Source organism: Syngnathus typhle, linkage group LG20, assembly GCF_033458585.1.
Source record: "Syngnathus typhle isolate RoL2023-S1 ecotype Sweden linkage group LG20, RoL_Styp_1.0, whole genome shotgun sequence".
Lineage (NCBI taxonomy): Eukaryota > Metazoa > Chordata > Actinopteri > Syngnathiformes > Syngnathidae > Syngnathus > Syngnathus typhle.
Window position 1 is genome coordinate 6,802,357 of NC_083757.1, and position 25,420 is coordinate 6,827,776.

General features: G+C 53.5%; 6 protein-coding genes across 9 annotated transcripts; 5 read left to right on the plus strand and 1 right to left on the minus strand.

The window, feature by feature from the left end:
* The first annotated feature begins 1,187 nt into the window (after positions 1 to 1,187).
* LOC133144685 (protein MTSS 1-like) lies at positions 1,188 to 6,727 on the plus strand. Of its 2 annotated transcripts, none has more exons than XM_061267557.1 (12): positions 1,188 to 1,577; positions 2,682 to 2,743; positions 2,877 to 2,950; positions 4,017 to 4,101; positions 4,173 to 4,264; positions 4,332 to 4,406; positions 4,510 to 4,521; positions 4,590 to 4,747; positions 4,815 to 4,922; positions 5,002 to 5,096; positions 5,192 to 5,571; positions 5,642 to 6,727. In XM_061267557.1, exons 1-12 carry the CDS (start codon positions 1,509 to 1,511, stop codon positions 6,187 to 6,189), a joined length of 1,758 nt encoding a protein of 585 aa, XP_061123541.1. In that variant the 5' UTR covers positions 1,188 to 1,508; the 3' UTR covers positions 6,190 to 6,727. The 2 variants fall into 2 exon arrangements, with proteins under 2 accessions (XP_061123541.1, XP_061123542.1); XM_061267558.1 differs by having other exon boundaries at positions 5,195 to 5,571.
* A 1,296-nt stretch (positions 6,728 to 8,023) lies between these two features.
* rnf139 (ring finger protein 139) lies at positions 8,024 to 11,495 on the plus strand. Its single transcript, XM_061267543.1, has 6 exons — positions 8,024 to 8,396; positions 8,816 to 9,471; positions 9,544 to 9,691; positions 9,769 to 9,875; positions 9,953 to 10,204; positions 10,263 to 11,495. Exons 1-6 carry the CDS (start codon positions 8,234 to 8,236, stop codon positions 11,043 to 11,045), a joined length of 2,109 nt encoding a protein of 702 aa, XP_061123527.1. The 5' UTR covers positions 8,024 to 8,233; the 3' UTR covers positions 11,046 to 11,495.
* A 194-nt stretch (positions 11,496 to 11,689) lies between these two features.
* Positions 11,690 to 14,452, plus strand: LOC133144696 (serine/threonine-protein kinase SBK2-like). The gene is made up of 5 exons (XM_061267587.1): positions 11,690 to 11,901; positions 12,371 to 12,515; positions 12,621 to 12,823; positions 12,882 to 13,043; positions 13,118 to 14,452. Exons 1-5 carry the CDS (start codon positions 11,896 to 11,898, stop codon positions 13,718 to 13,720), a joined length of 1,119 nt encoding a protein of 372 aa, XP_061123571.1. The 5' UTR covers positions 11,690 to 11,895; the 3' UTR covers positions 13,721 to 14,452.
* Positions 14,453 to 14,576: 124 nt separating this feature from the next.
* LOC133144677 (epsin-2-like) lies at positions 14,577 to 19,420 on the plus strand. 3 transcript variants are annotated; one of them, XM_061267540.1, is made up of 10 exons: positions 14,577 to 14,888; positions 15,395 to 15,492; positions 15,669 to 15,745; positions 15,809 to 15,964; positions 16,052 to 16,180; positions 16,246 to 16,366; positions 16,434 to 16,609; positions 16,711 to 18,082; positions 18,201 to 18,293; positions 18,393 to 19,420. In XM_061267540.1, the coding sequence occupies exons 3-10, from the start codon at positions 15,677 to 15,679 to the stop codon at positions 18,404 to 18,406; spliced, it is 2,130 nt and encodes a 709-aa protein (XP_061123524.1). In that variant the 5' UTR covers positions 14,577 to 14,888; positions 15,395 to 15,492; positions 15,669 to 15,676; the 3' UTR covers positions 18,407 to 19,420. The 3 variants fall into 3 exon arrangements, with proteins under 3 accessions (XP_061123524.1, XP_061123526.1, XP_061123525.1); XM_061267542.1 differs by having other exon boundaries at positions 15,672 to 15,745; XM_061267541.1 differs by lacking the exon at positions 14,577 to 14,888 and adding an exon at positions 14,900 to 15,315.
* Positions 19,421 to 20,342: 922 nt separating this feature from the next.
* Positions 20,343 to 22,293, plus strand: LOC133144698 (germ cell-specific gene 1-like protein). The gene is made up of 6 exons (XM_061267590.1): positions 20,343 to 20,538; positions 21,023 to 21,217; positions 21,275 to 21,334; positions 21,393 to 21,551; positions 21,630 to 21,741; positions 21,810 to 22,293. Exons 1-6 carry the CDS (start codon positions 20,343 to 20,345, stop codon positions 22,291 to 22,293), a joined length of 1,206 nt encoding a protein of 401 aa, XP_061123574.1.
* An 890-nt stretch (positions 22,294 to 23,183) lies between these two features.
* Positions 23,184 to 25,321, minus strand: LOC133144712 (recoverin-like). Its single transcript, XM_061267612.1, has 4 exons — positions 25,241 to 25,321; positions 24,788 to 25,170; positions 23,668 to 23,779; positions 23,184 to 23,590 (listed from the first exon to the last, which is right to left on the minus strand). The coding sequence occupies exons 2-4, from the start codon at positions 25,166 to 25,168 to the stop codon at positions 23,505 to 23,507; spliced, it is 579 nt and encodes a 192-aa protein (XP_061123596.1). The 5' UTR covers positions 25,169 to 25,170; positions 25,241 to 25,321; the 3' UTR covers positions 23,184 to 23,504.
* Between the last annotated feature and the right edge of the window lie 99 nt (positions 25,322 to 25,420).

Here is a 25,420-nt window from a genome sequence, read left to right on the forward strand (position 1 = left end):
CGAGGCTTCAATGCTCCAAGTCTTTCTTTTGCGGGGCGAGGAGAACAAACACGACTTGAATTCCCAAGCCGAGGGGAAAACAGGTCGGGTCAGTTTATGATTTCCTACCAAGTGCATGTTTATCCGCGCTATTATTGTCGTAAATGTCAGGCGCCTGGCCAATGGGCCACGTTGACCAGGCAGCAAGCTATCCATTAAGCTAACAGCGGAAGCCAAGATTCTGTTAATCAGCGACGGCTTCCTAATGATGCAGAGCGGACCGTGGCGACCGCGGTGGCAACCACCAAAGGGGTTAGCGGTGATGTCCTTAAATGCGAGCAGAAAACGTAGATTATGTCCGAAAGTGCCACGCTGGCAGAGGTTTATTTTTTTAATGGTCAACACTTGGCTTCTGAGCTACCTGGACGAATTCATGGAGCATCGCGGCGACATGTGTGACGATGTTTCTTCGGGAGCTTCCGTTGCGCCCAAAGATGACTCTTAGTGCCAAAAACCAGATCCAACTTCAACCAGAGAAGCAACGTGGAATCAAACTGTGACAGGCGGCGTGTTGGATGTTGGCTGCGAGCCCGGTCCACCTCGTTGCCAGGCAACGAATTTGGATCAGCGTAAACTGAAAGGGCAGAGACGAGTCCAAAGTCATTGCCGGGGAAACATGAAGCGTATAAAAAAAACGTGACTCAGCAAAGGTTGAGTTGTTGCCGCCTCGCATCTCCCGGAAGGTTTGCGCGCGGCTTTTGCGTGCACTCAATTACGTGAAGACCGTCTTCTACGCAACGGCCTTTTTTCACTTTCCTCCTTTGAAACCTGGTGCATGGTCGCTTTTGTCGTTTTCTCTTCCTTGCATTAACGACGTCATTTCGCTCGCATTTCTCCAGATGCACTCGTCGTCGTCTCCCGTCAACGAGACGTGCGCGCAAACTGGTCGTACTTGTACGGGAAAAAAAGCTTGAGTGGTTCTGAGATTAGATTTATTTTGGACATTGTCCACCAGACGGTGCTGTTGTGTCATAAAGGGAAGTGCACTCGCGTAAAATCAGATTAGTGGGGCACTGTACTGCGTAATATGGTGGAGTGGGTTCCAAGTTTCGTATAGGCTCGAGTGGGATATTGTATCACGCACACGAAGTGTTTGAATCTACCCCTCCTCTCCATCTGAGGGCGTGGTCTGTCTGACGCGCGTTCTCGTCTTCCCTGACAGCCTCGTCCCTGCGGCTCTCCAACCTTGTGTTAGAAAAGATGACGAAGCTGGCGACGGTCGTGCCCGCTCGCTCCCCTCGCGCGCGCGTCCTTGACGTCCTCTTCCCCGCGGGGACACAGCCTCCATCGCCGCCGGGTAGTCGCCGCTAAACGCCTCTGCAGCTCCGTGAGCCCGGGAGAGAAAGGCGGAAAGATCCCCGCCCCTCCCCTCCCATTCCAGTGCGCGCGTACGTCCCCCATTCAGACTCGTTATTGTTGTGCTGCACTGCACATGATCCTTTTGGATGTTTTCGACTGATTGAGTCAAGATGGAAAGCATGGAGAGGGAGTGCAGCGCGCTGGGCGGCCTCTTCCAGAACGTCATCGCGGACATGAAGGTAAAACCGCACGCACTCGTTGATCATCATTAGTACCGTAATCATCGCCGTAATCATGTGACGTGCTGCTGACGCCATCGGTGGCAAGTGTGAGGAATTTGCCACAGCCTCATGCTGCCTCAGCCCCAGGAGATCCAAATGTCTCCCACAATGAATCGAGTCAAAAATGTCCAAATATCTTTCAATTGATTGTTTTTTGTTTGACTTGGGGGTCCTGAGACCGAATGGGGACCATCGTCTTTGTGGCGTGCATCAATTGACGACTGGGCCTTGACATAGTTTGGAAACTGGATTTATGTGAAAAATAGCTGACCATTTCAATGTGTCCTTCATTTTCATTGAGATGAAAATACTTATGATACGCGATCGACAGTTGTCGCTTTTTCGAGGTTGGTCTCCTGCATCCGTCTCCTCGTCCCCATGGAAACAGATGGGACCCACTGTTTGGTTTCTGTCGCTTCATCCCCGCAACTCCCCGTCCATTCTCCATTTTTCCTCCGTCGCTTTGAATACGAGCAACATCAACATCAAATAATGGACAATTCCCTAAGGTCTTTTGGACGGCAGATGTTGCCACGGCGACACTTTATGACATCGCCGGCTGACGGATGCAGCGGCGGCCCCGCCCTCCTCTCCCCAGATGTGGGTGTGTGCATATTTCACCACATTCAGGTGGAGGATAGCTGCAATCATGGCGGTGTGGGCATCAAAGCCAAAACATCAAACAGCCCCCCAAAAAATGCCCCCCGTACATCTTTTCCTCTTGCTGCTCTGCATTGTTGCCATGGCAACAGCCAGCCGCGCAGCTCGGCACAGGAGGGCGAGCGATGCGAGCTGTCGGTTGACGCTACTTGTGCATAGACAAAAGTATTAAGACATAGCTGACATGACGAGTCCTCCTTGCCAGTAGGTGGCGCTAAAACATGCTTTGACGTCTTGTCAAATCCATCATCTCTATGGTATCAGAAATTTCATGTAGTTTTGCAATTTGGACTAAAAGGTGATTGTTGGTCAAATCAAGGCTGGCGCTGAAAATATTTATCTCTGCCACACCCGTGTCATGCTCCGCCTCCTCATTGTCCTCCTCTTGTGTTTGCTGGGCAGGCCGGTTATCCCGTGTGGGAAGACTTTGTCGGCAAAGCTGGAAAACTGCAGTCGCAGCTCAGGTAATGTTTCGCTGTCGAACGTGGCCCTGGAGGCGTCTTGGTAGACCGGACCTGCAATAAAAACAAAAGTGCAAAGTAGGAAGAGTGAAATGTGACCAGACTGCGCCATCTGCATATTTGTCCTGCGCTGCAGGACGACGGTGTTGGCGCTGGCGGCCTTCCTGGATGCCTTTCAGAAGGTGGCCGACATGGCGACCGGCAGCCGAGGTATGAGGCGGCCCGCATCAGCGGTGTCCCAAATTTCAAAGCTTCGTACTTTTCATGTGCATCGTCAAGATTTGGTCGACTTGAGGAGTTTCCTTTATAGACAAAAGTAGCGCCTTGATGCCACACTGCAACATCATGGTGCTTGCAAAGAACCGCCTGAGTTTCATTTTGACAAATGTAGGGCTTAGCGCTGTGTTTGTCTGCCGTTCAAGTGAGGCAAAAAAAAGGATTCAAAGTTTCTCTGGCAAGCTGAGTGTTCCTCCCGCAACCACCAAGTGGGTCAAATGTCGTGGCGCTATTTCTGCATCCCAACCGCCGGCTTCGGTTACGCTTGAAATACCCTTAAGGACCATCAATCCCTCCGTCCGTCAATCATCGCCTCACTTGCCAATGTTGATGTGGAAGTTGACATCAACGAGCCCAGCGGTGAATTGTTAGCTTCTTATTCGGAGTGGTCGCAGCTGGGGGCCTCAGGATTGTTGGCCGCCGCTATGGCAACCACAGCAGCTGCCGCACACCCCCACACTCCCTCACGCGCACACACGACGACAGTCTGCGAATCAAAAGATCTCTTGACTAGAGTTAGCAATCAGGCCAACGACATTTGTTGGTGATGATGTGGACCAAGACCACGTGGGATAAGGGAGTGGGGGTGGAGTGGGTAGGAGGTGTCAGTGGTGCAATGCAGCAGCATCACGGCCGCACCCTGACACCCCGACGCCGGCGCACGCTCGGAAAATCAAACCTTTGACGTGTCGCGTCTTTACGGAAGGAGTTTCCACGGAATCCACATTGATGTTGTCATTTGGACGTAAACTACCAAAATGGCCTCTCATCATTTTTTAAAGCACCAATAAACAATAAAGAGATATGTCAGAAAATCAACCTTCGGCCATCCGCTGTTTTCTGTTGGCCTAAAAAGCGGGACGGCAGAGGATTCGACAATGAAGGAACACCCACACCGGGTCGGTCCGCTTTCATTCACAAAAGTCCAACGTCATGTGTTTCCCTCTAGCGGTCCACAGTAGAATTACTTTCCAATTAAATGTTGGGCCTTTGACCGCAGGGGCGACGAGGGACATCGGCTCAGCTCTCACCAGGATGTGCATGAGGCACCGCAGCATCGAGGCAAAGCTCAGGCAGTTCTCCACGTACGTGTGCGCTTATCTCCGTAGCGACCCGCCCCTCCTCCAATCACATCCCAACATTTGTGTGTGTGTAGGTTGTTTGTGGATTGCCTGATCAACCCACTCCAGGAGCAGATGGAAGACTGGAAGAGAGTCACCAACACGCTAGACAAGGACCACGCCAAAGGTACACAAACACACACGGACGAAGCGTTTTCTGAGTGCAATTGCTTCATCTCGCGTGCGTGCGACAGAGTACAAGAAAGCCCGCCAGGAGATCAAGAAGCGCTCTTCGGACACACTGAAGCTGCAGAAGAAAGCCAAGAAAGGTCAGCGGGAACACGCCGTGGTGATTCACAATTGTCTTTTGCAAACTGACGTCTTGACTTGTTTGTCTAACCCGCCCGGATGCGGTCGCCGCCCGCTCTTCAGCCGACGTCTTTGGTAAGCGATCGGCCGCGTCGCCGCTTCCTGTCGTCGGCCATCTTGAGCGTTGGTTCCTTACGCTCCAGGGCGCGGAGACATCCAGCCGCAGTTGGACAACGCCAAGCAGGAAGTGAGCGACAAGTACTTCCTGCTGGAGGAGGCCGAGAAGCAGGCGGTGCGGAGAGCCATGGTGGAGGAGAGGAGCCGCTTCTGCTGCCTGGTGGCCATGTTCAGACCCGTCGTGGTCAGTAGCGAGCGCACGCCCCACGCAAAGTCACCGCATGACCATTCTTGATGTGTGTGCCCGTCAGGAGGAGGAGATGTCCATGCTGGGCGAGCTCAGCCACCTTCAGACGCTGACTGAGGACCTGAAGATGTTGACCATGGACCCTCACAAGTTGCCACCTTCCAGTGAACAAGCACGTACCCGCTTCTTCCTTCATCTGGCTTCCTCCTCGTCCTCCTCCTTTATCTCCGTCCTCTTCTCTTTTTTCACAGGTGATTGTGGACCTGAAGGCGTCTGAGTGCACCTGGTCCTATCAGACTCCGCCCTCATCTCCAAGCACCACGTCCAGGAAGTCCAGCATGTGCAGGTAGCTGAGCTGACGACAGAAACAAAGTCAGATTCCCCTGGTCCCGGGCGCCCTCTAGCGGCGAGAGTTGTTAACAGCGCCTTTTCTCTCGGCAGCAGCCTGAACAGCGTGAACAGCAGCGACTCTCGCTCTAGCGGCTCGCACTGCCACTCGCCCGGCTCGCATTTCCGCTACCGTGCCTCATCCTCATCTTCGTCCTCGTCGGCCCTCCCGCAGCAGACGCCGGCCCGCCTCTCGTCGGTGTCCTCCCACGACTCGGGCTTCATCTCGCAGGACGCTTCCCAGTCCAAGTCGCCGTCCCCTATGCCCGCCGTCAAGGAGGACAGAGAGGCCCAGGTAGAGCTGGCTAAGGCGCTGGCCCGCAGTCTCCACTTGGACTTCCACGGCTCCAGCAGGGACTCGGTGCAGGGCTCCAGCGGCTACAGTAGTCAAACCGTCACGCCGTGTTGCTCTGAGGATGCTGGCCCCACGCAAGGTGGGCGACCCGCTGGGGTTGGGGATTCTTTTCGTTTTTCGCTTTTGAATATCACTTCTGTTCTCTTCAGAGTGCGACTATTTCTCCACGGATCACGAAGGGGAGGAACCGACTGCCGAGTCGCCCGGCGTCCCGCGCCCCAGCGACATCTCTCAGTCCTGCCGCCGATCGCTGCAGTCCAAGCGCGGTACGTCAGCCCGCGTGGCGCCCTCCGCGGTGGTCCCGCCGGGGGTGGCCACCATTCGCCGGACACCGTCCTCCAAGGCCAGCCTGCGGCGCCCGTCGAGCAGCCTCGCTTCGGGCCCCATCCCCATCAAGCCGCCCGTGGTCCCCGTCAAGACGCCCACCGTACCGGACCACCCCGGGGGGAGGACGTCGGAGGATGGGCACAGCCCTTGGAACCCCCCAGGTGCACCTGTCTCACCAGGGAGTGGCGTAAGCCTTTGGCCTCAGTCAGATGTAAGCCGGGGGTCCGAGCCGGAGCGACGTCCTTTGCCCGAGCTGCTGGAGGAGACGGAACACGGCGACGGCGTGGACGACTTCCTTGTAGCCATCCGGCGTGGCGTCAGGCTGAAGAGGACCAGCACCGACGACCGATCGGCACCCAGGATCCACTGACCGAGGAGGTTTTGTTCAGAATGTGCCAAACATGACTCACAGGTCAAAAAAGTTGTGGGATGTTAAATTTTCTTTTGCACGCTCTCTCCGCTTCAAGTGCCAAAACCTGCTCCAGTATGACTTTGATTTGATGTTTCGCACGTTCTTGCTCTGGATTGTTTGCCGATGTCTGCCGGGAGCTCGTTCCGCTCCCACTACGGTTCGTGACTCGATGCCCGACGACTGCTGGCTTTTGACAGCTTCTCTCAACAAAGTTAGATGGAGCTTAAGATTTTTTTTATTTTTGACACTGACATGCTGTGGATACATTGGGTCAATAAGGAGACGAGACTCTTGGCCTGAATCTAACAAAGACTAAAATGACACGTTTTGGCTCGGACTTTTACGACAATTGGACATGACGTCACCTTGACGGGCTGCGTGAGCGTCGCGCAGCTGATGCACCGAGCAGATGAAGCTGAACGTGACCGGCCTCGAAGTGTGCGCACGCCGTCATGGCGGTCTTGGAGAATGAAAATAAAACAAGTTTGTCTGGTTCCATGTGTGTGTGTGATTGCCTCGTGTCCTCCTCCCACGAGTCCTGCGCTCACTTGATGTCTGTGCAGATTGTCAGTCATGCAAGTTTGACAAATCCGCAAAAGTTTCACCTTGTATCAAAAACGTTTTTGCCTGATTTGGCGCCATGTTGTGCCAGCTCGTTGTCAATGAAGTGTGTACAAGTGTGTTGAGGAGCTTCATTTCTACAAAAGTAGTGCTTTGCCACTATCTGGTGCTATCCACAGCACGGTTGTCAGTTGTTGGCGTAAAGGCGTCCACCCCCTCATCTGGTGACCCACCGGCAGTCATGGGTCCAGAACTCCAATGTCGCCCTCTTTCCTGTTGTCAAGATGGACCGCCGGTTCCCGGAACCCGAGGATGCCCTCCTAAAAGATTATAAAGTAGAATCCACAGGCCAGCACCAGCGCAGCAGCCAAGACCATGGTGGGATCGTTGATGTAGTTGCAGGTGAGGCAGAGTCGCGTCCAAGCAGGCGACGGCTCCACCAGTTGGTCCACCTTCTCAGAGATGGCGCGCATCCGTGCACAGATCTCGCACAAGCTTTGGCGCAGCTCGTCCACGTCCATCTGGGTCTGCCGCTTAATCTCCTGGATCATCTGGTAGAGCGTTATATTGACCTGCTGGCCGTTCCTGGTCACCTCAAACATCTCGCGGCGGAAGGCCTCAATGTGTGCCGGGCAGGCTTCCACCCTCCGGGAGCCAACGCTGTAGATGCTCGTGGTGGGAGGAGGCCTCGGAGGGCGCCGACCCAGCTCTCGAAATCCTCCGTTCAACAGCGCGACAAAGAGGGGCTCGCCTCTCATGCATCATGTGACCAAAGACCAATCAGGTGAATAGCAGTTGTGTGATGTCATATTAAGGACCGGACATTGCGGCCATGGCCTCTCAGCTTGGAGTTGGATCAGTTTAGCCTCATTTGGCTTGTGGAGAGCCTAAAGTTCCCTAAAGACTGAAAAAAAAAACTGAGGACAATTTTGATATTAGGGTTACAGAGCATGAATAGGTGAGTTCTTCAGTGATACGTTCCAAAAAGAAAATAATTGAGAATCACAAATTTGGAGTACTACCCCTTAAAAAGCTTGGACAATTACGTGTTAAATCTAAATATGAGCCGTTTATGTCGTTCTTTGTTGTTTTGTTTTCCAGCTATTCCAGCGGGACAAATATCCCGTTTTTGCAGCTTTGCATGCAGTTCACATTTCCTGCAGGTGAGTCTTGTACTTCTTTGCGTAGTCATCAGGTGGCAGCAGTATCATCTCACGTTACCGTGCAGTCGCTTATTTTGCACCAACGAAGAAGATGCAGCAGGAAAAGTTCAAGCGGCCAAAGATGGCAGCCGCGGCTGCTAGCGGACAAACCCAGTCGAGCCTGAGCTAAGCCGAAGAACCCAGCCTGCCAGCGAGCGACTTCCATGCCTTTGCACGCTCCGCGGACGTGCCGCTTTTCCCGGAGCCGCTGGGAACGTTGTCTGTGAGCCCCGAGCCCCATGGCGTCCACTCAAGGCCGGCTAGGCCAGCAGGCCTTAGCGGTGCTCGGTGTGGCTCTGCGGGTACCCTGTATCTTTATGATCGATGTCATCTTCAACTCGTATTACGAGCCCGGACCGGGATGGGCCTCTACTGTTGGGAGCGTCTTGTTCCGAGTCGTGGGTAAGTGGCAAGTGAAACAGGCTTCACAGCCGCGCAGCGACGTCACCTGTCAGTCACGCGCGAGCCGTCAACTTCACAGCAGCGTCACATTTGCCTCTAAGTCAACCGTGGCTCTCATGTGAAATGCTTCCTCTAACTACTGGAGACAACACAAATCTTCATCAAGTTTGTTGGCGTTCACCGTGTTCTGATGGTGTGCTGACGATCCACGGTTCGCCACGGGAGTCTCGTTTCATGACAAGCAACGTGTTATCAATGTCAACTCCATTTTTCGCCGAGCTACATACAATTCTGTTCATATTGCGTTCCAACTTCTCGAGACTGTTTCAAGCCGTTAGCACCCTCTATTGGTGGACAACAAGTCAGTCAGCTATTTGTTGTTATTTGACGGAATCATTTATAGTAGCATCGTTTCCCAGGCGTGCTGGTCTCTGGTGTTGTGCTGCTGCTGTCCCAGAAGGCCTTGTTCAAATTCTACACCCTCTTCCTGGCGGTGGTCCTGGGCGCGGCCGCCGTCCTGGTCAACTACCACGCCACCTCGCACGTGGACCTTTACGGCGCCTACTCCAAAGCGGCGCTGGGCCTGCGTCCACAGGCCCGCAGCGGGCCGGCGCTGTGGCTGGGCCTGGCCGCTGTGCAGCTGGCATTCGGCGTGGGTTACGTCTTCCTCTTGGGCTTGCGCTCGTCACTGGCCGCCCTTGTGGTCCTGGATGTGATGGTGCCCGTGTGGGGGCTGATGATGGACCTGCCCCCGGACGTGCGGCAGCTGGTGGCCGTCTTCTCGGGTGCCGCCCTGGCCCTCAACACGGCCGCCTGCCTGGCCCTGCGCCTCAAACGGCTCTACTACTCGTGTCGCTATGTCTTCCTGCTGGTGGGACACATGCACCGCATGTACGGCCTGCAGATACTCGTCAAGGACACCTGGAAGAGGATCCGCTTCCCGGATGTGTTGCGGGTCTTCTGGCTGACCCGCGTCACGGCCCAGGCACTCATCCTGGTCTACGTGGTTCAGGCGGTGCGGAGGGAAAGCGGCGACGCCACCGGCGGCTACGCCGACCGCAGCTCCGACCCGCGGGTAAATGCTCGACTCGGCTCATTTTAGAACTTGCTCGGAAGTTGAGCTTTTGACGTCTCTCCCGTGCATCAGGGTTACCTCCTGAGCTGGGACGTGTTGTGGGACGTGAGCAGCAACCTGATCATCTCCGGCTGTGACTCTACCCTCACCGTCCTGGGCATGAGCGCCGTTATCTCGTCGGCGGCACATTATCTGGGCCTCAGCATCCTCACCTTCATCGGTGTGCATCTCCTCCCCCCTTCCCGCCGGTGCAAAATGCTCCCCAGTGCGCTTAGGATGCCTTTATGCCTCGTCCAGGTTCAACGGATGAGGAGGATAAACGTTTGGGCTTCGTGGCGCCGGTGCTGTTCTTCATCCTGGCCCTGCAGACCGGACTCAGCAGTCTGGACCCCGAGGAGCGCCTGGTAGGACGCGCAAACGCGCCGCGGTTTTGGCGGGACAACTGACGAGACCTGGCCGTGTTTTTGCCGTGTCCGCAAAGGTGCGTCTGAGCCGCAACTTGTGCCTCCTGCTGACGGCCATCCTGCACTTCATCCAAGGGATGACGGACCCGGTGCTGATGTCGCTCAGCGCCTCGCACGTCTCCTCCTTCCGCCGCCACTTTCCCGTGCTGCTGGTGTCGGCGGCGCTCTTTGTGCTGCCCGTTGTGCTCAGCCGCGCCCTGTGGCGCCACTACGCCATCAACACCTGGCTCTTTGCCGTCACGGCCTTCTGCGTGGAGCTCTGCCTCAAGGTGCGCTTTTCGAGGCCCACAAAATGTCAAAGCCAAACGTGACTTTCGCATTTCCCAGGTGCTGGTGTCGCTGACCGTCTACGGACTGTTCATGGCGGACGGCTTGTCAGACGCGCTGTGGGAGAAGCTGGACGACTACGTGTACTACGTGCGCTCGGGCGGCAACGTCATCGAGTTCCTATTTGGCGTGGTGATGTTTGGCAACGGCGCCTACACCATGATGTTCGAGTCGGGCAGCAAGATCCGTGCCTGCATGATGTGCCTGCACGCCTACTTCAACATCTACCTGCAGGCGCGCAACGGCTGGAAGACCTTCATCAACCGCCGCACGGCCGTCAAGAAGATTAACTCGCTGCCCGAGCTGCGCGGCGAGCGCCTGCGCCGCATCGAGGACGTCTGTGCCATCTGCTACCAGGACTTTGCCACCTCAGCACGCATCACGCCATGCCACCACTACTTCCACGCTCTGTGCCTGCGCAAGTGGCTCTATATCCAGGACACCTGCCCCATGTGCCACCAGAGGGTCAACGTGGACGATGCCCAGCACAGGGACGCCTTCTCTAATAATAATGGGGGCTACGCGGCAGCGCCGCCAGAGGCCCCAGCCGCGCCACCCCCGGGGCAGAACCCACCAGCCGAGGCGCGGCCCGTCAACGGGCCGGCAGCAGCCGCTGCAGCGGCGGGCGCAGCGGCGGGCGCAGCAACGGCGGGACTGGACCTCGAGCTGTTAGAGGACAACGACAGCATAGAGTACGACGATGATGACTGGGGTGTGCAAAACGGCGGCACGCCTGTGGAGGAAGAGTATTTGAACGACGACACCGACACCACGGACGACTGAGGGGCGTCTCGGAGTTGGGCTTCAGCTTCTTCATTCAACATGTCAGGGATGAGCTTCAGTTCGGGGGAAAAATCCGCGACGTACTCGGCGATGCGCGGCGCGCTCCCTCTCGTCCATTCAGTGCTGAGCTGAGGCGTGTGATGAGCCGCCACTGGTCTCTTGTGCGACCGTGCCTACATTTATGTACGTTCTTGTACATGGGATTGAAGACGCGTGCACACACGAGTGCTGTGTCGGCATCTTTTAATTCGGATCCCAATTAAAAGCACTTTTTGCAGACGCTGAAACCAACACAAATCGTCGCGCACTAAAACTACTTAGCGAGGTTTGGACGGGACCTTGCCTTTGAGCACAAGTTGTCAACGCTGCTGTACAAGAATAACTTTGAGAAGACACATGTCCACTTTTCCCTTTTGCCTGGATGTCAATAAAATCGCGTTTGATATTGTCCCTTTTCATCCCATCCTCGTTTGTCAGCGTGATGAGCCGCAAGTGGGTTGTATGAATATCATGCTTTGACATCTCGCTCCTCAAATTGGCGGGGTCACGTGGAAAGAGCTGGCATTTCGAAATCCGCCTGCCCTCCCCCCCCTTTGTAGCGTTGGCACTGATTCTCCAATCAGCTTCGGTCGCACACATCCACGCTCTCATAGCCAAGTGTGTGTGTGAGGACAGATTGTGCTGGCCCAACTTGCCTGCATCCAGCTGCTCACTCGCATTTTGTGTGTGTACGACAGTGAGGGAAGGCTGCGGTCGCTGTTCTGCTTCCCTTTTTGGTGCTTCTGACGCGCTCCGGTAGCAGAGTGCACGCTTGCTGCTGAAGGGACAACCTTTGCATCGGAGCTCCAAAATGACGGTAACCTGACGAAAGTTGATTCCTTTAATAGCACCAAAAAAAACAACATGGTGACAGCTTTAAAATGTTTACTGGATGACTTATGAGCTGTCAATCATTTTGTGAAATGTTCCACAGTAGGAGTCGCGTTCCAGATGGACACACGTGGATGCAGACATTCACACACACTCCGTACATGTACAGAAATACACGCCAACAGAGACGGTTGTCTCATGTAATGCGAGCGTCCCGCGTTGTTGTATGCTCGTTCTTCAAGTGGAGCTACTTAGTGGCCGTCAGCTTTGGCGCTCTCCGCGTGCCTCCCTTAAGCCGCCCACCCCGCCCTCATCTGACATTGACACCCTGCCTAAGTGTCCGAGCCGTCCGCAATGTGAGAGTGAAAGTTTTGTGCGAGAGATGAGCGCATCCAAAAGATTCGGCCGCGTTCCAGCTTGCGTCTACTGACTCTCCTCTGCGTGTGTGCGTGCAGGCGGCCACCCAGCTTCTGGATGACATGTGCCACCTGACGGCGCAGTCGCTTATCAGTTTGGAGACGTCGGAACACTTTAAGTTGGTCAAGTTGTTAGGCGAAGGGTCCTACGGGAAGGTCATGTTGGCCGTACACAACAAGAGCGGTGAGACCCCCCCCCCCCGTCGCGTGTGGCATCATCAGCGACGTCACTGACCGCATGGTCGTCGACATAGCCGCGAGCGCGAATGATGCTAAGTGTTTGTTGCAGGAAGTCCGATGGCGCTCAAGTTCTTCCCCCGCGCGAGCACGGGCCTGTGCTCGTTCTTGCGCGAGTACAACTTGTCTTTGAGGTTCTGCACGCACCCGTCGCTCAGTCGAGCTTTGGGGATCGCCTACACCACGCCGTCACACTACGTCTTTGCCCAGCAGGCCGGACTCTTTGGGGACCTCTTCGATTTCATCATCCCTGAGGTACTCCTCCGTTGCGACTCGGTCAGATGTTGGTATTTGAACTCACTATCTGGCTCAGGTGGGTCTGGAGGAGGACCGTTGCCAGCGGGTGGTGTCGCAGCTGTGCGGCGCCCTGTCCCACCTTCACTCACTGGGCTTGGTTCACAGAGATGTTAAACCCGAGAATGTGTTCCTGTGCGACGCCGCCTGCAACTGGGTCAAGCTAGGAGACTTCGGGATGGTGCGTAGGCGCACGCGGGAGCGCTAGCTCAGTCCTGGCACTATATATTTTTACACCGGCGCGACCACCCACAGGTGAAGACACGAGGGACCAAAGTCCAGGAGGTGTGGTACCGGTCGCCCTACTGCACCCCCGAAGCCGAAGTGGCGCGAGGCTGCAAGGACGATGACGCCGACCAGCCTTTGAAGCCAGGGGACGAGAAGAAGGAAAAGGAGCAGCGCCCGCGGGTCTGGACCTCGGTGGAGCCCGGTGTGGACAGCTGGGCCTTGGGGGTCCTCACCTTCGCCACACTGACCGGCACTCACCCTTGGTCCCACACGTCCTCCGACTGCGCCGCCTACCTCAAGTACCTGCGCTGGTTCGGCAAGGCCAAAGGTTTAGAGGACCAACTGGACGTGTGGGCCGAGCCACACTGCCGGGTCCCGGCCGGCACCAAGAAGGGCCCCCTCGTGGCGCCCCAGTTCACCTGCTTCACCCCGCTGGCCCGATCCTTCTTCCACCTGCTGCTGGACCCCAACCCGCCGGACCGAGGGCGGCCCGAGGATGCGCTGAGCTACCTGGGAGGCACCTGGATGACCGCCTGGGAGAGGCGGCGCCTGGAGGAGCAAAGGAAGAAAAGCAGAGGGAGGGGAGCCCTCAACAAGGTCAAGGAGAAGGAGGGCCGGGGACAGAGGTGAACCTTTGTGTTAGCAGGTGAATCTGAGGCGATGTGCAACAGGGGCTCGTGTTGTTGACTTTAGCTTTAGCCCCAATTAGCATTAGCTTCTGCACTAAGGAGATGCCTGGAGTTGAAAACAAACTATGCATGAAGATCAGCGATCACGGCTTCATGTAACATTTCAATCCCCGGTGCCCATCAGGATCCAGACTTGATCCTGATCGGATCAAGTCTGCTTTACCATGAAAGCGAGTTTGTCCAAATCCTACCATGAAGAATCCCACGGTTGCCTCGTGTCGAGCCCATTAACCATCCGTCTCTATTTTTGCCCGGCGACCTTTTGGTGCTTCATTCTTGGCGACCGAGCACATCAACTTTACTTTGTCGCCATAAACACGTCGGACACTTTCTTGACGTCCTGACAAGAACTCAGCACGCCTACGCTGCCCTTTCCCGTTTAGCGGCAGTGTCAGTACGAACAAACAACCCCCCCACTCCCACCTCAATTCAGAGTTCCAAAATAGACCTATGTGCACACATAAACTTGAGCCTGGGTCTTTCATCACCGGCTGTCTAGTTCGAATCCTGAGCCACTTTTCTTAATCCTCCAAAGTCCTACTTTGGACGATCTCACATTTCAAAAATGGCCTTGTAACGCTTTCACAGTGGCTGTTTGCTGCCTTTCACAGGGAAACGTGCGGTTGTTGCATGTCTGTCCCAATGTCGACATTAAAACATGTGATGTGACTGACTTACGTTGCTTGCTCCGAGCACAATTATCTGAGCACCCAAGGTAGAAGACGCTATTTGTGAGTGAGGCTGTAAAATTTACAGATTTTTTCAATTGAAATTAAAGTTAACACCTTAGGCCTAGTATTTCCTTTTCAGCTTTGCTATGGCATGCAGAACAAACACAGAAACGGAATAATCTTTCAATTAAGTAACACTGATGGAAAAATACATTTTAATGTAGACAACTGGAAAAAAAGACAATACTAGTTTAATATATGTTTTGTTTTTTTCTCAAGATTAATCCAAAGAAAGCATCGACTTTCCTTTTTTGGTCCTTTTTGTTGTCACGTTTGTACCGACTCCTCTTCCGGTCGGTAGGTGGCGACAAAGCACGTCGAACCTCCTTTCGAGTACAACACAAGCAAGAACGGGAAGATCCCTCGTATGTTGCCAGGGTGAGTAGTTTTAATTTGCGCGACATTTCCGTGGCTGTAAGACGACGCCCGACAGTTAAGACATGTCCACCTTTTTAAAATCTCTCCCCTTGGCCTGTTACTTGTTGTCGTGTAGGATAAAAAAGCTGATTTGACAGCTTGTAGCGCTCGGCCGCCGCCATGTCTGCTCCTGTCTCTCTCCGTGGTCCTGAAAATAACCAAACATTACAAACAGAAGACGTTTTCAAACAGGCGTTTGTATTCTTTTTACTTGTTTCGTTGCGGAAATGTTCGTGCTTTGTCCGCGTTGACTTACGAGGGCCTCCAGACGGCGACGCCTAGCGTCTGGCCCGGATAATTATGGCTATTTGCTGCTGAACAGGAGCAGCCGATGTATGGCCAACATTGGAGAATACGTCGAGAGTTCATCGCGTTTCCAACCAAAGTTGTTAGTAAATTAGCACCAATCAAGCTATTTGTTCTTTAACTGTTCTGGCATTGAGGTTTGTCTCGGATTCATTTTTCAGCATTGAGCAGCAAAGGAGGTCAGCGTGATGAGCTGTTAGCTGCACTAGCTACATTAGCGATATTAGCCTTGGACACCACAGCAGGACATCACTCACAGGTTCGTACACGTCAAACCGTGTCAAAAAAAGTATAGGAGACTTTTGGACAAGATAAGACAAGAGCTTTGCTTCACTCCATGATGGTGGCTCCCTTGGCGATGAGCCACTTCTGCAGCTCATTCTAAAGGGTTCTCATTGGGTTTTGGTCGATCATAAGCAAACCGTTGTGTCCTAGTAGGCACCATGACGTCTTCTATGCTGCGCCGACAGCTGAAGAACCTGGTCCAGAACTACTCTGAGGCCGAGGTTAAGGTAGGTGGCTCCCGCGTGCAATGTCACTGAAGATGCAGGAAGGCTGATTCGGCTGTGGCGCAGGTTCGAGAAGCTACGTCCAACGACCCATGGGGCCCGTCTAGCTCGCAGATGGCCGACATCTCCGACCTGACCTACAACGTGGTGGCCTGTAATGAGATCATGACCATGCTGTGGAAGAGGCTCAAGGACGACAGGAACTGGCGGCACATCCATAAGGTGACTGCGACACCAACGCCGTCCGGCGTCACGCTTTGTACTTTTTTTTCTAGGTTGTTTTTGGGAACTTATTGATGTGTTTGTCAGTCGCTGACGCTGCTGGAGTACCTGCTGAAGACGGGTGACGACCGTGTGCTCCTCAAGATGAAGGACAACATCTACATCGTCAAAGCCCTCACCGAGTACAGATTTGTGGAGAAAGATGGCAAAGATCAGGTCAATGCCACCAGCCACCCTCCCTCGCTCACTTCCTGCCTCCGCTGACATGAACGTGCATCCAGGGTTCAAACGTGCGAGAGAAGGCCAAAGTGGTCCTGGTGCTGATGGAGGACGACGACAAACTAAAGGAGGAGCGCGACTTTGCTGTTAAGACTCGAGAGAAGACGTCGAAAGGTTCTGCGGGTAAGTGTCTCGGGCCCGCGCTCACTCGTTCTGTCCCGCGGCTCATCCGGCCTTCTGTTGGTGGCAGCCTCGTCCTCGGACGTCGTCAAGGACCCCAACTATAAGCCATGCTACGTTGCCGGCGCCTCGGGGCTCCCGTCGCTGGACAACATTCCCTCGGTGGCCGACCTCACCGCATCCTTCGCCGCCCGCAAGGAGGAGCGCGTCAAACAGGAGCAGCAGAAAAAGGAGGCCGAAAGGAGGGTGAGCGTGCCGAGGTTGCCACGGTGCACCTTTCCGCTCCTTCATTTTGTCTTCTTTTTCTCAAAGTTCCACATTTGTTTTTATTTGCTGCCGCTTCTAAGGGCAACATGTCAGAAGATGAACTGAAATGGGAAGATGCTGGAAAAGGAAGCTCCGTTGCGAATCAGGCCTGGTCAGGTCAGAAGACGGAGGAAGACGGTGAGGAAGATGCCAAGCCTGACCCCTGGGGGGCCTCCAAGGTGGCCCCTGATCCCTGGGGCGCCTCAGATTCAGGTCTTTCTCAAACTGATGACAATTCTTTGGAGAGCGCTCAAGTTTCGGACGGCCATCCTCTTAAAGCACAAACAGACACGCCAGACCCCTTTGTGGCACAAAACCACGCCGCAAAACCGGCAGGATCCCTCCAGAACCAGACCGAAAACCAAGAGGACCCCTTCACTGCTTCCAACAATGACCCATTCAGCAGCTCAACGGAGCGGCCCTTGAATGCACCCCAAGATGACCCCTCTAAAGATAACACACCCAAAGATGACCCTTTTAACACCCCAAAAGGGGACCCATTTAGCACCCCTAAAGACGACCCCTTCAACGCCCCAAAAGATGATGCTTTTACTACTCCAAAAGGGGACCCATTCAGCACCCCTAAAGATGACCCATTCAGCACCCCCAAAGACGACCCATTTAATACCCCAAAAAATGACCCATTCAACACCCCGAAAGATGACCCATTTAACACCCCAAAAGATGACCCATTTAACACCCCGAAAGATGACCCATTTAACACTCCAAAAGACGACGCTTTTAGCACCCCAAAAGATGACCCATTTAACAGCCCGAAAGATGATGCTTTTAGCACCCCAAAAGATGACCCATTTAACACCCCACAAGACGACCCATTTAACACCCCGAAAGACAATACTTTTAGCACCTCAAAAGATGATCCATTTAACACCCCGAAAAATGACCCATTTAGCACCCCAAAAGACGACCCATTTAGTACACCTAAGAACGATCCCTTCAGCACCCCGAAAGACGACCCATTTAGCACCCCTAAGGATGACCCCGTCATCGCCACAAAAGATGACCCATTTGCCGCCCCTCTCATATCAACTTCCTGTGAAGAAATTCCGCCTACCGACCTCAGCGTGGCCCCAAAAAATGACCCATTCAGCACCCCAAAAGATGAAGAAGTCTTGGCACCCCCTGAGGGCGACCCTTTCTCGGCGCCACCCGACGAGGATCCCTTTTCCGGCCCCGCATCGTCCCCCAAAGACGAAGAAAAAGGCGGGACGTCGGATCCCTTTGCCGCGCTTCCACTGAGTCAAAGCGGCGGGGACGCGTGGGGCGCTGCCACTGACTCTGCACCCCCCACCGGCTCGGACCCGTGGGGGTGTGGTGCGTCTTCCCCCGTTGATGATTGCGACCCGTTCGGAGACACCTCCAATGCTCAAAATGACCCCTGGGGGGCGCCAGGTAAGACACCACACCTCTTCATTTGTCCAATTTGTCATTTGAAAGAATAAATGCTCCACATTTTCTCGCTATAAAGAATGTTTGCGTCAATAAATAAGCTTGTGGTGCTGTGATGAAGGTTGCGCCGATGCAATGGATGTCCTGGGGTCTCCGAGCGCCCCTCACCCGGGTGATGACCCCTTTGGAGACTCCAAAAGCAGAGCAGGCGCAGGTAAGCCATCTCAGCATTCTCATCTAATTCCAACAAGAATGCCTTTCTGTTATTCCTATTGATTATGAATGCTCAATTTGTTTTTGTTGGTATCCAAAGAAAACTCTTTTTAGAATCTGGACTCGCTGTTGCTTTTCGGGCTGGGCAGCGAGGGGGTGAAGCTTCTGGACTTGAACCGCCTGAAAACTGCGCCTCCATCCCAGCATGTCGATATCCCGCCTATAGCCCCTCAGGACCAAGCCCCACCCCCCCAACTAAGGAGAAGTAGTCCCCGAATGTTGTGATGTTTCCACGGTCATGTGACGAGCAGGGAGGGGTGGAGCTGGTGCAACTCGTGAAAATGAACCAGTTCGTTTAGCTCCTCCTGCTCGCCTTGTACTCTCGCTGTGGTGTAGTGTTGTTGTGTTGATGTTGTTAGCATTAGCATTGCGCTAACTCCACACCCCTCCCTTCCGGCTGGGACAAATGGCATGGGGCCGCCTTTACATTTTGTAGCCCCAACGGGTACGCAAACGGTCAATATGTACGCGTTCACAATCACGTGTACATTTGGACTCATGCACACATGCGTTACCTGCGAGCGAGCCTGTTTCCACACATGTGTAAAGCAAGTATTGTGTGATTCTTTTGTGTGAGTGTGTGTGTTAACATAATGACACATGAATCTTTCCGTCAAGTATTTAAATCATAGCTTGAATATTTATTGACGCGGCGTGTGCAGCAAAAATGAAATTAAATTGTTGTTGTTGATGATGATGAGAAATTACGCTCAGTAATTCATCAGTGTATCCAGACAAATGAACTACTACACTGTATCTTTTATTTGTCATTTTTTTTTAAAGGAAAACCTTATTTTTGCAGTGTGTCTGTGCTGTAGGAATTACATTTATTTTTTATTGCTGTAATTTTTCACATATTTCTATTTGAATGTTTTCTGTCATTTGGCTTTCCGTTTGAAGACTTTCTGAGTGTGACCACAAGAGGACGACAAAGATGTGGCATGTAGGCGTTGCATACATTCGCGAGAGATATTTATTATTGTCGTGATGTAAATAGTGACCTGCTGCTGTTATATATTCATGTTGTATATTGTTCATAATAATAATTAAATACCAGGTTCTGATTTATTTATTGAATATTTATCGATTCAGCAAACTTCCGATTGAAATGAAATGGTGATGATGATAATGTCATGCTTGAGGATAAACCAAGTAAGTAATCAAATGTGTCAGCGTTATTTACTTTGTTTCCATTCTTTATCTTATGCTGCTGTTTCAACATTTTGTCAGCGTTCGGTGGTATGTTGTCAGGAAACGCGGCGGGTCGCCGAGTTGATCGAGTCTCGCCGATGACTTGATTGGTGCTATCGGAGCCCGGGTCAAAGTTGACGTGCACGGGCGCGTTCTGAGCGGAGCCTAGCGACAGATGGACTTGTGATGACTTGTGATGATGACTCGCCAGGATTACGCCAAGAAAAGCGGACGGCTTTACCGCGCCACACCAGCACCCGAACGCGCGGATGGACGGACGGACGGACGGAGGGGAGCGGCAACAAAGTGCTCGTGCTGGTGAGTCATCAAGACATTTTAAGTAACAAAATTATCCATAGATCCATTATTTCAGCACTCCGTGTTAGGTTTTAGTACTTGCTCATGTTTTAGCATTCCGACTTGCTTAGACGTTCTGTTAACTTTCAGTATTGACCAAAGGCCAGTTTTGGAAAATCCCGGCATCACGTTGAATACGTTCATCGCAGGACAACTCGGCAGAATGGGAGAGGGTGTCCGCTCATCATCGTCGGGTGAGTCATGAAACAAAAAGGGAGGGTGCCTTACTCGATCCATTTTGAGGTGGAACACGTGCTTGGTCTCCATTAAGGTTGGGACACTGCCATGTAGCCGGGACCGTCGGCAAAGCGCCGGAAAGTGACGTCCGTGCATCCGCCTTTGCCATCCGCCCGTTTCTTAAACCTCCTGGCCTGGGTTTGGCCATGCCACCGCGTCTCTGAGCCTGGTCCCCAGCCGGCAAGAGGAAGCGGAGCTGTCGGCCATGTTGGAAAATATGTCCCGCCGACAGCGTTCTTTGCTGTCACTGGCGTTGACCTCGTTGGCCCTCAGCTTGTCCGTGTCGGCCTTCTGCACGTCGTACTGGTGCGAGGGGACCCACAAGGTGGTCAAGCCGCTCTGCCTGTCACCCGTCAAGATGAGAAACTGCGGCCAGAACAACAGCCAGCCCTACACCACAGGTCAGAGCGCCGCCTAGTGGCAAAACAATTTATCGGGTGCTTTTGATGACAATGGCCGAACTGACTTTGGGGTTTGTTTTGTGGCAAAGTTGAGAAGGAGCAGGCATCAAAGTGCTGTTGTGACACATACGGTCGTTGTTTTATCAAACAGCGGACTGGCGCGGATTCTCGTAATCCCCGAAAGCTTTGTTGCTAATCTCCCAACTCTTGTGGATTGTGGCAGGCTTATCTTTTTTTTTTTTTCCAGCATGTGCTATACAATGTTGCACATGTGTGGGCAGCGTCGCCCTAAGGAATCATCAGATTAAGAGTTTCCCGATGAAGGGCCAGGATGCAAAGCAGCACTCAATCCTCCTTAAACCTTGACGTCATCATGCTAGGTGGCTACGTGTTAGCCTTAAAACTCAGGCCTGAGATCGGGTCTTGGAGGAAACTTCTGTAAACTGAGCGTCTCTGAAAATTGTCACCCCCCCCCCCCCCTCAGAGGCCCCGACGCCGGACCCCAGGAACCCGCCGTCCAATGTGACGCTGACGTGGCTGCAGAAGGAGCAGCTGGCCATCCTCAGGAGGAAGCAGCTGGCCAACGCTGTCCATTACATCTGGGAGACGGGCGAGGACAAGTACATGCTGCGTTACTTCCACACGGGATTCTGGCTCTCGTGTGAGAGGCACAACGAAGGTGAGTGGCTGTAAAGGGAAATGGACGGCCGTCTGCTGATTGCCGTTTTTGTTCCAGGGGAGGACCAGGTGGAAAAGTGTCGCAGCTTCATCGAGCTGACCCCGGGCGAGACTCAAGGTCGGTGCCGCCTTAGTCGCCCGGGCGCCACCGTTGACGCCCACGTCTGCTCCTGTAGGTGTGCTGTGGCTGTCGGTGGTCAGCGAATTTATGTATATCGGCCTGCTGGCCATGGGCTTCTTGCTCATGTGGGTGGAGGCCATCTGCCTGTGCGCCAAGAGGGAGATGAACGCCCTCAAGATCAACGCCTTTGCCGCCATGTGCACCGTGCTGTCAGGTGCCACGCCTCTTTTTATTATTTTTATAATACTGCAATCCGCATCAGCCAATCCTCAACCCCCCCCCCCACCTCCAGGCATGATGGGCATGGTGGCACATATGATGTACACCACCGTCTTCCAGATGACCGTCAGCATCGGGCCCAAAGACTGGAGGCCCCAGACGTGGGACTATGGCTGGTCCTTTGCGTACGTCTGCACACACGCGTCGTCATCAGAATTCCTGAAGCGTTGACGCTCTGCTCTCCCTCCTCCAGCCTGGCGTGGCTGTCGTTCAGCTGCTGCATGGCGGCTGCCGTGGCCACGCTCAATTCTTACACCAAAACCATCATCGAGATGAAGCACCGCGCCCGCGTACGCTTGGAAGAGGTTCGCGCCGCCGCCCGCGCCCCATCCTACGAGGAGGTGCTCCGCGCAGGGGGCGGTCTCTATTCAGTCAGCCAGCTGATCCAGCTGGGCCAGCGGGGGGCGCTCCTGGACCCACTGTGGCCGCGGGGGGCAAGCCCCGCTGTGGGACCGCTGGCCTGCGGGGCCGGCGGGGCGCTGGTGGGGATGGGAGTGGCGGGGATGGGGGTAGTGGGCGTGAGTGGGGGCCCGACGGCGTCGGAGGCGCAGCCGGCCGATCCCGTGGGCGGCGTCCTGGTATTGGAGGGGTGCGGCGTGGACGGATGCGAGGACTGCGAAAGGGAGCTGGACCAGATGGACTACCTGCACGAGGACAAGGACGACTCGCTCTGCTGACGCTTGCTGGTCTGGAGAGGAACTGCATGACGCTTGACAGGAAGCTTTTTCCAGACTTCTGGAGAACAAACTCGTGTGATTCTGGCTCAGGTAGAAGACGTGACAAGAAACCACAGAGCGCTTTTTTTTTTCAACTTGATGGCCCCGTAGACGACATAAGACATGACCAGTGATGACATGCATCCAAAACTGTGTTGAGTAAACGCGTTGCTTCCCCCTGCAGCAACGGTGTCCCGTGTGTTTATTTTCCACCGCTTTATGACGTAGGCGGTGGGACCCAGGAGAAAAAAAGACAGGTTCCGCCTCACTCTTTTCATGTTCGGGGTTCCGATCTCGGCTCTGTCCTTCTTTTTCTTCAAGCGTGCCACAGGCTCTCGTGTAAAGGGGAGGAGGATTTAGTGAGCGCCGCATTTAATGAGCGTGGTGGCAAAGAACGAGCGCTTTGGACCTGAGACAGATGCTGTGTACAAGATTACACCGATAATCTGCGCAAAACGAGCGGGTGATTGACAGCTCATCGAGGTCGTTATGTGCGTAGCCTCTCATTACGCCAGTAAAGGAGGAGTGTTGATGTAACAACAGGAGGAGAAGGAGGAAGATTCAGGTCAAGAAGACGGCAGATGTGAAAGCCAAGCTGGGCTCGGGTCAAAATTAATCTTTTCTTGTGCGTCGCAAACACTATACTTAAAGAGACGCAAAGCTGGGGTGCTCTAAAATACGACAAAACATTTAAAAGTGCCTGACGGCTTTCATAAGGTGAGCACAAAAAAAATGCTCAGAAATTAGTCCGTTCTTTCTCTGGCAAAAAGACAAAAAGTGGCACTGCCGGGGTTTCGATCAACGTTTATTGACAACAAGAAAAGAGCAAAGACAGATTTGGCCTGAGACGCAAAACCATGTGACGAGGGGCGGAGAGAGAGCGCGCTCGCTCTTTCTTTCCGTCGTCACGCGTGTGCCCGTTGGGCCCGTGGTTACTCGATTCTCTACCGGACATCACCATCAAGTTGTGCTTTCTTCTAAAACAAAAAAAAATTGATGCCGCATCTATGCCATGATCATATCATGATATCAGAGATTTTCATTGGCCCAAATCTAAGATAGGGGTGGATTCATAGCTGTACCGATGACGTTCACATGCACTTAAAAAAAAACGACGTAAGCATTGATTGCAAATTAACACTACCGCTGGTGAGAATTGCCGCTGCGTTCGGCTACTTGGGTGGCTCGTACTGGATCAAGCGGAGGGCCTCGTCGTTGTCCAGAACCCTCTGGATGAACTCGCCCTCGGCCACGCGCTCTGAAAAACACAACACGCGTGACAAAAGACGCCAACAATTCACGCCAAAGTGAGTTGTCTCCCATTTTTGCCCTCACCGTTTTCTGCCTTGTCAAAGAACTTCCAAAGTTTTTCCGCCCTTTTATCGGCTGTGTTTTCATCCTCGGGAAGTTTGTTCACCTCGTCTTTGGGAATCAGTTTAAAAATGGCCTGAAACGCACACACAGACGCACGGCTATATTTTTTTCTCTTGACCTATCCATAGATCAATAGCATCACCCTTAAAACTGTAACTTTGATCAATTTAACCCAATTTTCGGTTGTTTTGCAGGAAAAAAAAACAGAAACTATTTTGAACATACAAAAAAAACAGGAAGTTGGCCAAATTTTGCACCTTGGTCCAATTTTGACCAAAATTAGGTCGTTTTTGAGCGCTTAAACACAGATTTCTGGAGTTTGAGCGCCACCTGGCTGCGCTATCCCCTGCAGCATCACCATCATCTTCGTCATCATCTTCATAACCGTCCTGGAAGAAAGCCCGAAGAGCAACGCAGCCGAGGTGGCCTTGTGCCATTTTAGGTTCCACTCGAGGCTGAAAAATGTCTTTGTTCTCCCCTGCCTCCATCAGATCAACTTTCATCTCACAAATTAAAAAAAAAAATAGCAAACGTCCTAGTTTTTTACCAAATGACCTGAAACTATCAACCAAGCGCACCGTTTGACGTTTTCAATCCAGAAAATGGCCACCATTAATTTCATCTATAGAAATGGCTGCATGGATCAATTTAATTTGGGGAATGGACGCACAAATCAATAACTTCAGTTGTGTTGCGGGACTCGCGACGTATCCATCCTCTGCCCCACCCGCCAAGACCCGATGGAAGGACCTTCTCCTGCCCGCAAGTCCGCCGACACGAGAAAACCAGCTTTACAGGTGGCCTCAAAGAACTCGGCCGTCTTAACGTGTTTATTGGCACCAATTGGAGTCTTAATCCTGCGTCTCCTGCATGTGGACTCTTCATGGCTCCGATCACGCTCGCACATCTCGCACGCACGCGGGTGCCATCTTGAGCCGCACCGACGACGCGTGGCGAATCGAACGTAAAGATGCAATCAGAAATGTTTTGAGCCCTAAAAGGTTGGACGCGAGTGGTGCTTTGGCGCCATCAGGCGGTCAATCGTAAAGCAGCACGTTTAGTCTGCCCACACCGAGCTTACCGTGCAAATTTCCTTGACCTCGGACTTGGTGATGTATCCGTTCTTGTCCACGTCGAAGAGCGAGAAAGCCCACTCCAGCTTGCGGGTGGTCTTTCCGGTGGAGGTCATGTGCAGGGCGATGATGTACTCCTTGAAGTCTAGGGTGCCATCGTCGTTGCTGTCGAAGGATCGGAAGACGTGCTGCGCGTAGGTGTTGCCATCGCTATCCGGGAAGAACTTGCTGTAGATGGCCTCGAACTCCTCTTTGGTGAGGCGGCCGGTGGGGCACTGCTTCTTGAAGTTGTCGTACCACTGCGTGATCTCCGTCTCCGAGAACTTCGTGTGGAGCTTCAGGTCCTCTAGGATCTCCTTGGACACAGCGCCGCTCTTGGAGTTTCCCATGACTGAGGAACACAGGTGGCAGCAAGTGTCCTGGCACGAGTCTTTTCAAGTGACTTGATTGAAGTCTCCTACCTCTGGCTGCTGTTGATGATCAGATGAGATGTTTGCCTCCAAACTGGCGCTTGCGATGGGGGAGCCCTGCAGAAGAACTTCGTCAGTCCTGGGAGGGAGGAGAAGGAACACACCTCATTGTCTCGCTCAAACTTGCTTCATTTGGTGGTGCCGCTTTTGTTGCTTACCTGTGCGTGTGTG

Coding starts and splice junctions, on each gene's coding strand:
- rnf139 (XM_061267543.1), top strand. CDS start 8,234: ATGGCGTCCACTCAAGGCCGGCTAGGCCAGCAGGCCTTAGCGGTGCTC. Junction 8,397..8,815: donor CGTCTTGTTCCGAGTCGTGG/GTAAGTGGCAAG, acceptor ATCGTTTCCCAG/GCGTGCTGGTCTCTGGTGTT. Junction 9,472..9,543: donor ACCGCAGCTCCGACCCGCGG/GTAAATGCTCGA, acceptor CCCGTGCATCAG/GGTTACCTCCTGAGCTGGGA.
- LOC133144712 (XM_061267612.1), bottom strand. CDS start 25,168: ATGGGAAACTCCAAGAGCGGCGCTGTGTCCAAGGAGATCCTAGAGGAC. Junction 23,780..24,787: donor AGGTCAAGGAAATTTGCACG/GTAAGCTCGGTG, acceptor TGTGCGTTTCAG/GCCATTTTTAAACTGATTCC. Junction 23,591..23,667: donor CTTTGACAAGGCAGAAAACG/GTGAGGGCAAAA, acceptor TGTGTTTTTCAG/AGCGCGTGGCCGAGGGCGAG.
- LOC133144677 (XM_061267540.1), top strand. CDS start 15,677: ATGACGTCTTCTATGCTGCGCCGACAGCTGAAGAACCTGGTCCAGAAC. Junction 15,746..15,808: donor ACTCTGAGGCCGAGGTTAAG/GTAGGTGGCTCC, acceptor GCTGTGGCGCAG/GTTCGAGAAGCTACGTCCAA. Junction 18,083..18,200: donor TGACCCCTGGGGGGCGCCAG/GTAAGACACCAC, acceptor GCTGTGATGAAG/GTTGCGCCGATGCAATGGAT.
- LOC133144698 (XM_061267590.1), top strand. CDS start 20,343: ATGTTGGAAAATATGTCCCGCCGACAGCGTTCTTTGCTGTCACTGGCG. Junction 21,335..21,392: donor GACCCCGGGCGAGACTCAAG/GTCGGTGCCGCC, acceptor CTGCTCCTGTAG/GTGTGCTGTGGCTGTCGGTG. Junction 21,552..21,629: donor CATGTGCACCGTGCTGTCAG/GTGCCACGCCTC, acceptor CCCCACCTCCAG/GCATGATGGGCATGGTGGCA.
- LOC133144696 (XM_061267587.1), top strand. Junction 12,824..12,881: donor TCGATTTCATCATCCCTGAG/GTACTCCTCCGT, acceptor TATCTGGCTCAG/GTGGGTCTGGAGGAGGACCG. Junction 13,044..13,117: donor AGCTAGGAGACTTCGGGATG/GTGCGTAGGCGC, acceptor GACCACCCACAG/GTGAAGACACGAGGGACCAA.
- LOC133144685 (XM_061267557.1), top strand. CDS start 1,509: ATGGAAAGCATGGAGAGGGAGTGCAGCGCGCTGGGCGGCCTCTTCCAG. Junction 2,744..2,876: donor AAACTGCAGTCGCAGCTCAG/GTAATGTTTCGC, acceptor CCTGCGCTGCAG/GACGACGGTGTTGGCGCTGG. Junction 5,097..5,191: donor AGGAAGTCCAGCATGTGCAG/GTAGCTGAGCTG, acceptor TTCTCTCGGCAG/CAGCCTGAACAGCGTGAACA.